At 50.3% G+C, this 10953-nt stretch overlaps 1 protein-coding gene across 1 annotated transcript; it reads left to right on the forward strand.

The window, feature by feature from the left end:
* Positions 1-845: 845 nt before the first annotated feature.
* On the forward strand, positions 846-1565 carry LOC137817812 (uncharacterized). Its single transcript, XM_068621036.1, has one exon. The coding sequence runs from the start codon at positions 846-848 to the stop codon at positions 1563-1565; it is 720 nt and encodes a 239-aa protein (XP_068477137.1).
* The last annotated feature ends 9388 nt before the right edge of the window (positions 1566-10953 follow it).

Below are 10953 nucleotides of genomic sequence, written 5' to 3' on the forward strand. Positions count from 1 at the left end.
ACCCGAAGGACGAGGGTAAAACAACATTCATGACGGAGACATGTAGCTACTGCTACAAGGTGATGCCGTTTGAGTTAAAGAATGCAAGCGCCATCTACCAGAGGTTAATGGACAAAGTCTTGGCGCCTATGTTAGGCAGGAATGTACAAGCCTACGTGGATGACATGGTGGTAGCTTCGCACGATAGAAGGCGACATACAGCCGACCTGGAAGAGTTGTTCGCCACCATCTCAAAATATCGCCTCAAGCTGAACCCTGAGAAGTGTGTCTTTGGGGTTGAGGCAGGAAAATTTTTAGGCTTCATGCTTACAGAAAGAGGAATTGAGGCAAACCCTGATAAGTGCGCAGCCATCATTGCTATGAGGAGCCCGACATCAGTGAAGGAAGTGCAACAACTGACAGGGCGAATGGCAGCATTATCAAGGTTCATTTCTGCAGGAGGAGAGAAGGGACACCCCTATTTCCAGTGCCTCAAAAGAAATAGTCGCTTTGCGTGGACCGACGAGTGTGAAGCAGCTTTCATCAAGTTGAAAGAGTACTTGGCGACGCCACCCGTCCTTTGCAAACCAGTGGTAGGCGTGCCCCTCCGACTATACTTTTCGGTAACAAAACGGGCCATCAGTTCTGTGCTAGTCCAGGAGCAGGACCAAGTACAGAAGCCCATCTATTTCGTGAGTAAGGCCTTACAAGGCCCAGAGACGAGGTATCAGTCGCTGGAAAAGGCAACATTGGTCGTGGTATTCTCGGCCAGGAGGCTCCACCACTACTTTCACAGTTTTACGGTGGTGGTGATGACGAACCTCCCCATCTAGAAGGTACTGCAGAAGCTTGATGTTGCTGGAAGGATGGTTCGCTGGGCGGTGGAGCTGTTGGAGTTTGACATCCAGTACGAGCCCAGAGGATATATCAAAGGACAGGTATATGCGGATTTCGTTGCAGAGCTCTCACCCGGAGGCGACCAAGAGGTGGAGTCAGGATCGCTGTGGTCGCTCTCAGTCGATGGCTTCTCCAATCAACAAGGAAGTGGAGCAAGGATAGTCTTGGAGGAACCCAATGGTGTGCTAATTGAGCAAGCTTTGCGTTTCGCTTTTAAAGCGAGCAATAACCAGGCTGAGTACGAGGCACTGATCGCGGGGATGCTCCTGGCCAAGGAGATGGGTGTGCAGAACCTCCTGGTGAAGAGTGATTCACAACTGATCACAGGGCAAGTCTCGGGAGAATTTCAAGCCAAGGACCCACAAATGGCGACGTATTTAAGGTACGTCCAGCTGCTAAAGGGAGCATTTAGCGCTCTTGAGCTAGTACATGTCCCAAGAGAGCAGAATGCCAGAGCTGACCTGCTTGCCAAGCTGGCCAGCTCAGACAAGGGGGGCAGACAGAGGACAGTAATCCAAGAGACGCTCAAAGCTACGCAAAAGTTCGTGGAAGATAACAGGGTGGACGTCCTCCATATTTGTACAGCGAGAGGGAGACCAAGGAGTCATCGTTCCTTGACTCAAGATACAATGAAGACGCCCCGCATCAGCACATACGCGGACGCAACCAAGGAAGGAAAGCATAAGTAGATATATGCTTTAGCCGAATGAGACACTTGGATGACGCCATACAGACGATACCTGGCGGATGGGATTCTCCTAGCGGAACCAGAGGAGGGCAAGAAGATTAATGGGAACGCTGCAAGATATACCCAGGTAGACGGGGTATTGTTCAGACACGGGTTTACACACCCTATCCTGACGTGCGTAAGTGGCAACGAGTGCATCAGGATAATGGCGGAACTCCACGAAGGTATCTGTGGGAGCCACGTGGGAGGAAGGTCTTTAGCTTCTAAAGTGGTACGCGCAGGTTTCTACTGGCCAACAGTGAAAGAGGATTGCGTGCGGCACGCCCAGCGTTGCAAGCAGTGTCAGAGGCACGCTGATTGGCACAAGGCGCTGCCAGAGGAGCTGAGATCCAAATATAGTCCATGGCCTTTTCATACGTGGGGAATCGACATCCTAGGCCCGTTCCCCCTGGCGATAAGGCAGATGAAGTACTTGATCGTCGCCATTGAATACTTCACCAAGTGGATAGAGGTGGAGCCCGTGGCCCAGATCACTGCACCCAAGGTGCAACACCTTGTTTGGAAGAACATCGTGTGTCGCTTCGGCGTGCCTAGGCGGCTGGTATCCGAAAATGGCACCCAGTTTGCAAGCCAACAGCTGAGAAACCTGTGCGCAGAGGTAGGCATCAAGCAGGGGTTCGTATCAGTCGAACACCCCCAGACAAATGGGCAAGTAGAGTCAGCGAATAGAGTTTTGCTGAGAGGGCTGAAGAGAAGACTAGAGAAAGCTAAAGGGGCGTGGGCAGAAGAAATGCCAAGGATTGTATGGGCATACCACACCACGCCCCAATCTTCCACCATGGAGACGCATTTCAGTCTAGTATATGGGTCAGACGCATTCCACCATGGAGAGCTCGCCACGTTACCAGAATTTTGTGGCTGAAGAATCCAACGAAGAGAGGCGAGTGAATCTGGACTTATTGGACGAAGCCAGGGAAGAAGCAAGAATAAAGGCTGAGGCAGTGAAGAGAAGAGTGGAGCGACAGTATAGCTCCAAGGTCAAGCCCCGGCAATTCCAGGTTGGTGACTTAGTCATGAGGAAAGCTCACCCATATGAGCTAGAGAACAAATTGTCTCCCAAATGGACCGGACCCTTCAGAATCACCGAAGCCAAGGGGAATGGTTCATACCATCTAGAGACTTTGGAAAGAGGTCCCATTCCGCGCAGTTGGATTGCGGCCAATTTGAAATTTTATTTCAGTTGAGTTATGTTAGTGGAGAGTAATGTAATACGATTTGTAAAGGGGACACTCTTTTTTCTTCTCGGGGGTTTTTTAATGAGGTCACCCAAGTAAAAAAAGAAGTTCGAGAAAACTTTGTCTTAGTTTTTCTCTTCTCGCTCGAAGTGTAAGACCAAAGGTTAAGGAGATAAAAGACAAAGACTCAAAGCAGCGTTAGGCGTTGCCAAGATAAGGCATCGCCAAGACAAGGCGTCGCCGAGATCAAGCGTCGCCAAGGTTAGGTGTCGCAAAGATCAGGCGTCACCAAGAAGAGGCGTCGCCAAATGACATGTCGCCAAAAGAAACGCCACCAAGGTGGGGTGTCGCCAGAATGTAGGCATCGCCAAGACGAGGCGCCGCCGAGATCAAGCGTCGCCAAGGTTAGGCGTCGCAAAGATCAGGCGTCACCAAGAAGGGGCGTCGCCAAATGACATGTCGCCAAAGGAAACGCCGCCAAGGTGGGGTGTCGCCAGAATGTAGGCATCGCTAAATGGGGAGACGACAGCGGAATTCGAAGCAAGTAGTAAGAGCGCATGCATGCGTCTAGAGATCAAGATAACAGGTAAGTCCAACACGAGACAAAATCCGGGAGCTTAGTCCCTGGGCAGGGGTTAAAGGATTCCTTCGGGACGCCCCCTCCTCAGGTATGAATAGCTAGCCCCGGTATCAAATGTTTGATAAGGTAAAATCTGGGAGTCTTAGTCCTTGAGCAGGGGTTGAGGATTTCCTTCGGGACGCCCCCTCCTCAAGTATGAATAACTAGCCCCGGTGTCGGACGGGAGTCTTCGCCTTGGTGTTTTGAGGACGATACGACGCTGCTGTAATAAGCCTCTCCTCAGGCGTGGGCACCAAGCACCAAAGAGATAAGGGACCAGTCGCCTTGGTGTTTGAGACACTCCATGGACGATGCGGCGCTATTATACCGGCCCTCCATGGGCGTGGGCACCAAAGCGCGACTTTGTCCCTAGTGTTAGACACGCTAAGGGCACCCAGAGCAGGCCTCCCCTTAAGCGTGGACACTCAGTACAGGTAAAATAAACCCTCCTAAAAACAATGGAGGGGAGTGCCGGAGGTAACGCACGCAGCATGGCAGAGGAAGCAGAAGTAAACGCAAAAACACATAAATGATGAGTGCAAGTACGAGATTTCAAAGACCCAAACATTACAGTTGAGGCGCCAAAGGACACGAAAGGGGGCATCGTGCGATTGAGCCACGTGTCAGGAGATGTGAGGATGACTCTTAGCGTCACTTTTTCTCGCTCAGAGAACGTCGTGTCGACAGCGTCCCCAAGGGTACAACGCACCGGCGAAGAAGAGAACATCGTGTCAAAAGCTCAGAAAATGTCAAGATCAAATCGAGCAGGGGAACGTCCCCTCAGTAATATGGAAAATGCCACGTAGATGGCGTGGGCGAGACCTTAGTCCTTTTGCTAAGGCAAACGTCCCGCCCTAGGGCATTGACCGGAGTCAAAGTCAAAGTCAACGTCAAGGCCGAAGTCGACGGAACACACCAGGCGTCGCCAAGATAGATGTCGCCAAGAAAGTCATCAGTCATCAGCAATGTTACTCCCCGATACCCTTGGGTAGGAAAGACCATGGAGGGAGCGACTCCGCGGGAGGCTTCAGGCCCGCCTAGTGCTTGGTGTTTTCAGACACCCTGAGGACGATACGGCGCTGCTGTAATAGGCCTCTCCTCAGGCGTGGGCACCAAGCACCAAGGGTTAAGGGACAAATTATCTTGGTGTTTGAGACGCCCCCATGGACGAGACGGCGCTGTTAGACAGGCCTCTCCATGGCCGTGGGCACTGAAGCGCGACTTTGTCCCAAGTGTTTAGGCCCAGAGCAGGTCTCTTCTTGAGCGTGGACACTCAGTACAGTAGACAGATGAGCCTCCACACCCTCGAGCAATGACGAAGCCGGAAGAGATCAAGTTCAAATTTTGCATTTGAGCAATGGCGGAGCAGCCAGCGCCTTCACGAGGCAGAGCCCTCGCAGATACGAAGGCTGAGCAGGTTTCGAGGTGAAAGTTAGAAGTGATGGGTAAAAGAAAGAGAAGAGAAGGTTACGTGCTACCTGAGCGCCATAGATACAAGTTCGCCCAATATAGCGAAAGAAACAGATAGAAGTACAGGCGAAGCAGTTGAAGCATACAAGAATGAAGAACAAAGGTAAAGATAGCAGTCAAACAACACTTAATTCCTCAGAAACATGCAAGTGTTAAAGTGAAGATTAAGGACAAGGATAATGTCAATTAATACCCACTGTTCCAACAAAATACAAATAGTTCAAAGTAGTTACGAAGTTATGAAGTGCAGAAAAAACGTAAAGAGCAAAGATGGAGGCTGAGGGTTTGCAGTTTAATCGCCCAGTTCAAGAGGCACAACTTTCCCATCGACGACGTTGATCCCTGGGTTCTCGCAAGACGCTTGAACCAGAGCCTCCTTGAAGCCTTCGTCGAACACGCCCACCATCTTGCCGGTGAGCTCCTGGTTTTCCCTCTCCAGCTCGTCGATCCTGGAATCCTTGGATGCCAGCTGTTTGTCCAAGAATTCGTTCCCCACCTGGAGCTTGTTCGCCTCGGTATGGAGTCTATTATATTCAACTTGGAGAAGGTCGAAGGCCTCGACCTTTGCCGCCAGGGCGCCCTCAGTCTCAGCCAGCTTCCGCCCCCGAGCAACATATAGTTCTTCAAGTTTTTTCTGCTGCATTTCGGAGGCACGAGCCACCTCTTGGAGGCCAATATTCTGGATTTGGTGGGAGGTGAGGTGGGCTAGCAGGTCTACATACGCTTGTTCAACCTCATGCGCGTATGCTTCAGCCCCCTCCTTACCTTCTTGGGCCAGCTTCACTGAAGCTTGGTGGGCTTCCTCCCTAAGCCCCCAAGCTTGCTTCTCCTTTTTCAGCGCCCCCATCTCTTGCTTTAGTTTTCGGAGGGCCTCCCTCCCCTTGGCAACACTCTGGGCCTCCCTCCCCTTGCAGGTCTCCTCTTTTTGAAGACCAGGACGCCACCTGAATCTTCACTATCATAGTTTATCTCCAGCACCCTTTTCCCTTTGTCTGGGCGTGCTAGAGCATGTCTTGATGCCGCGGCCAGTGGGACCGCAGCAATGAGAGGAGGAGAGGCAGGTGTTTGGCATGTTTGGGGATAAGATGGTGGAGTCGGTAGGGAAGTGACAAGAGCTGGGGGAGTAGTGGGCGGCACGTCGAGGGCGACGGAGTCCCCGCCTCCTTTGTGGACTTTGCTTTCTTCAAGAACTTGGCAAGTGCGAGGCGCCTTGAAGAAGCCATTACCGAACCTGCGACAGTCAGAATAACCAAGCAAAGACTAATTCAGATGAGCAGAATGGGAGCAGCAGTCAAGCACATGCAGGCAACCACAATGGTTCAAGCAATACAAGTAAGTTCATATAACCACAACGGTTCATACAATACAAGTACATTCAAATGAGACCAAGAAAAATACAAGCAAGTACCAAAATAGGTGGAGAGGCCGTGAGCATTGAACTCGTTAGCGATGAGCTTGGCGGTGTCGAAGACCACCCCGAGCCCAGCCATGGCCTTGCATACCTCCCTGTCAGCGGAGGCAAGCTCATCCAAAGCCTTGGGCTTAGTCGATACAGGGGAAAGCCCTCCAGTGCGGTGGGGTCGTGTTTAAAGGCGCGCACCTTGAAGAACTTTCCCTTCCACCCCTTGAACGAGTTTTAGAAAAGAGTGAGGATGATGCGGCCAGCGACGCCAGAGAAGCTCATCCAGAGGCTCTTGCCCTGTTTCTTCACCTCGAAAAACTGAAGAAAGACGTCCACAGAGGAAGGGATGCCCAGATACCCACAGAGAATTTGGAAACCCCTCACGAAGGCCCAGCTGTTGGGGTGAAGCTGGGCAGGGGCAGTGTTGATTTCAGTAAGCAACTCGCTTTCGAAGGGAGTGAGAGGAAGGCATAGGCCCACTCGTTTAAATACCATTTGGTAGACGAAGAAGAAAGGGCTTCCCCCGGTGGCCCTTTCATCTACACAAACGGGCTCCCCCGGCCTTGCACGACAAACGAAGATGCGGGAGTCATGGGTCTTGTGGAAGGCGTTGAAGTTATAGAGAGTGGGGTCCCCCCTATGGGCTTCAACGTCTTCGACGGAGGTCAAGGTGGAGCACTCCGCAAGAAGCTCATCGGAGGCCTAGCGGTATTCCTCCTTGTAGTGGGACCTGGGGGGTGGCGGATCGGCAGTGGCCTTGTTTCGTGCCATCGGATCAAGAGCTGAAGAATGAAGAAAAAGAAAGGGTTCAGCGAAAGGGGGTTTGAGGAAAGAAAAGGGGGAAAAAGAGAAACCCTACCCACGCGAGAAAAAGAAGAATGAGGGGAAAATAGAGAGGCACAAGAACAACACGAGAATATAAGAAAGTAAACAGTCTCAGGCAGTTCATCCATACATCACAGTAATGCAGTAAAGAGGGAGAGTCAGCAGGGGTGGAAAAAACTGTACCTTTGAGTATCGGAGTAGGTGAGGAGTGGAAGTGCGAAGGAGAGAACAGAGACCGCAGAGAAAGAACTCGAAGAAGATGAACAGTGCGAGAATGCGAAGAGAGTGGATGAAACAGTGGTTTCGAGCGCGGGGTTTTGGGTAACTTAAACGTTACGAGGAGCGCGAGAGGCAACAGATGGTGACCGTTTGATGATGCCACGTGTCGCAGGATTAGGCGCTCGCTGGGAGCGCAAGAGGCTTTGGATGATGACCGCGTGATGGGCCACGTGGTGAGCGATTAAGCGTGACCCAAAAAGCGTTACTTTTCCTGATTCAGGGGATGTCCCATCAGCCATTAAGAACATTTCAACTGCTCAGGGAATGTCACGTCAATGGTTCGGGGAATGTCGCGTCAGTAAGAATGACACGCCACCAGGGTGCCACGTGGACAGCGTGGGGCGAGGCCTTAGTCTTTTCGCTGAAGACAAGTCATCAGCTCAAGATTGGGGGGCTTGTGTACCGTCCCGTCCCCGGGCGTTGACCAAAGTCAAAGTCAACGTCGGGGTCAAGGTCAACATATGGTGGGACCACACGAAGGGCCCCAAAGAAAGGAAGTCAACAGAGTGACTACATAAGGCGTCGCCAAGACAAGGCGTCGCCGAGAAAGGGCGTTGCCTAAACAAGGCGTCGCCAAGAAAGGGCGTCGCCTAAACAAGGCGTCGCCAAGATGAGGCGTCGCCAAGCAAGCCACCAGCAGGGTGACCCCCCGACACCCATGGGTAGGAAAGACCATGGAGGGAGTGATGCCACGGAGGCTTCAGGCCCTCCTAGCGCAAAAACGATAATAAAGAAAAGAGAAAGGTGGCTTCAAGGCCATAGTACTAGCGCCAGTAGAGAGCAACCTGACTCGTGAAGTGCCCATGCCACCCCAGGGAGACCCTTGGGATAGATACGACTCATGAGAGGGTCATGCCCAGGGGTAACCAGGTGCAGGGTGCGAGAGGAAGGTAGATACGGTCTCAAAGTGAGTGACTAGATGTTGGGGGGGCATGAGTTGGCACCTAAGAAGTCACCCCTTGCGCCATACGCACTCCCCGGGACGAGGACTCACGCGAGGAAATACACCTAAGCTGGGTCACAGTGCTGTGAGGCCCTCCACGTATAATAACGGCCAAGTCAGGAGGACACGCGGCAGGGAGAACAGAAACATCAATGATTTCCAAAGGGTTTGTCCGGTATGAGGTAATTAAAGCTATTTAAAAGTAATTAAAGTTTACGTTTCGAGCGTTTTAAGGTACTTTAAATGCTTTAAGTGGTTTAAACGTCTTAAAGGTGCTGAATGTTTCTGTACCGTCCCGTATCCGGGCGTTGACAAAGTCAAGGTCAAAGTTAACGTCGGGGTCAAAGTCAGCATAAGGCGTCGCCTAGGTGAAGAGACGCCAAGTGCCAGCGTCGCCAAGAGGAAGCGTCGCCAAGGTAAGGCGTCGCCTAGGTGAAGGCATCGCCCAGTTAAGGCGTCGCCCAACTAGGGCGTCGCCCAGGTCAAGTTCCACAAAGGCAAGGCAATGACAGTGTGGCTTCCCGATACCCTTGGGTAGGAAAGACCATGGAGGGAGCGACGCCGTGGGAAGGCCTCAAATCCCGACGATCCGGGGTAGTAATAAAGAGAAGAGAAACCTGACTCGTGAAGTGCCCCTGCCGCCCAAGAGACGCCTTTGGGATAGATACGACTCATGAGGAGGGTCACGCCCAGGGTAGACCGGTGCGGGGTACGAGAGGAAGGTAGATACGCTCTCATAGTGAGTGACTAGATGTTGGGGGCATGAGTTGGCACCCAAAGGGTCACCCCTAGCGCAGACGCACTCCCAGGTAGGAGGACTCACACGAGGAGATACCCTCAGATGGGGTCACGGCGTTGTGAGGCCCTCCACGTGTACAGCAGCCAGGTCAGATTAGAAACACCATTTTGTCAGGTACAAGGTAATTAAGGTTATTTAATACAGTTTCCGTTTCGAGCGTTTAAGGTACTATAAATGCTCCCAATCGGTTTAAACATCTTAAATGCACTACGTTTTATAATTAAATGCGCTTTAAGGCGCTTTGAATGCGGGAATAGCTTAAATAGCGCTTTGAATGTTGGAAACGGGGTTTGAACTTTTGGCTAATTTTCCAGAAACACTCTAGTTGCTTGCTCGAGCCTTGAGGTTACGCACAAGGGACTAGGGAAGGATTTTGGCCAGAACGAGAAAATATACACTAGACACAGTTCCTTTTTACCACCTTTAAAGTGCCATACACGGTGCTCCGATACGGAGGTGCAGAGTTTTTGGTGTTTCTTGCTGGCTGACTTGAGCGTCGGAGTGCAAATGGCCACTAGGGCGCCCTTTTGTCCCTCTTTGCAGGAATCCACAAGATAATCAGTGGGAAGGAGTCCCTAGCTGACGGTTGAGGCCGCACACGAAGACGTCCCAGGTCAACCGGACGGAACAGTTTCATAACATTAAATGCGCTTTTAAGACGCTTTAAATGCGAGAGACGTTTAAAGGGAACCTGGAACGTTGGAAACAGGGATCGAACTTCTGGCGAATTTTCCCGAAAACACACTCTAGTTGCTTGCTCGAGCTCTTATGCTACGCACAAGGGACTAAAGAAGGATCGTTTGCCAGAACCAGAAACAACACACAATACACAGTTCCTTTTACCACCTTCAGAGTGCCATCCACGGTGCTCCGATACGAAGGTGTAGAGTTTTGGTGTTTCTTGTTAGCTGACTTGAGCGTCGGAGTGCAAACGGCCGCTAGGGCGCCCATTTGTCCACTTCTTTGCAGGTGCTCACAGATTACCAAAAGGAAGGTGTCCCTAGCTGACGGGCAAGGTCGCGCACAAAGACGTACTTAGGTCAACCGGCAAGAACAAGAGTGAAGGCAGTTGAAGAAGAGCTGGAAAAATCAAAGAGGTATTTTAAAAATCTGGAAGATCATTTCAAAAGCTCTTCTTGCAAGTGTGACACTCTCATTTGTGAAAATTGTGAAAACCTTGAAAAGAAAGTGCATTATCTTGTAAGTACTGTGGATAAGCTTTCTAAAGGAAAATCTAACTTTGAGAATGTCTTGGCATTTCAAAACTATGTTTTTTGGAAAGGCTGGTTTAGGTTTTAATCCACAAAACAAACAAGATAAGTTTTCAAAAAAAAATTAAAGAAAGCCAGTAAAACAACCGATTGTTAAGTCGAAACAACTCGTTGTTACATGCTTTTACTGCATGAAAAAGAGCCATTTGGTTAGCTTCTGCAAAATAAGGAAATTTTATGTTCCCAGAGGCTTCATGAAATGGATTCCTAAAGGATGTATGATTTCAAATGAGAAAAAGAAATCAAATGGACCCACATTTGTAAAGGGACCAAATCTTGTTGCTTGAACTCATGTTTGTGCAGGAAATCTAAAGAAGTGTGAGGGATTGAGTCATCTGATAAAGTTCTTGGAAGAAAAAGGTTAACATTGAAGTTGAATCAATGTTTTGTATCTGTCCAAAGGATCTCAATGGTCAAAAAGAGGCGTCTTGATCAAAAGCATATGGCTCAATGAAGGATCATCACAAAGGATAAGACCTTCCTTATCTCTATCTTTTATTCCTGTTCAAGTTTATAATCATGTTTAAATATCCTTTTTAAAATGTT

This window comes from Phaseolus vulgaris, chromosome 10 (assembly GCF_000499845.2).
Source record: "Phaseolus vulgaris cultivar G19833 chromosome 10, P. vulgaris v2.0, whole genome shotgun sequence".
In the NCBI taxonomy this organism is placed as follows: Eukaryota; Viridiplantae; Streptophyta; class Magnoliopsida; order Fabales; family Fabaceae; genus Phaseolus; species Phaseolus vulgaris.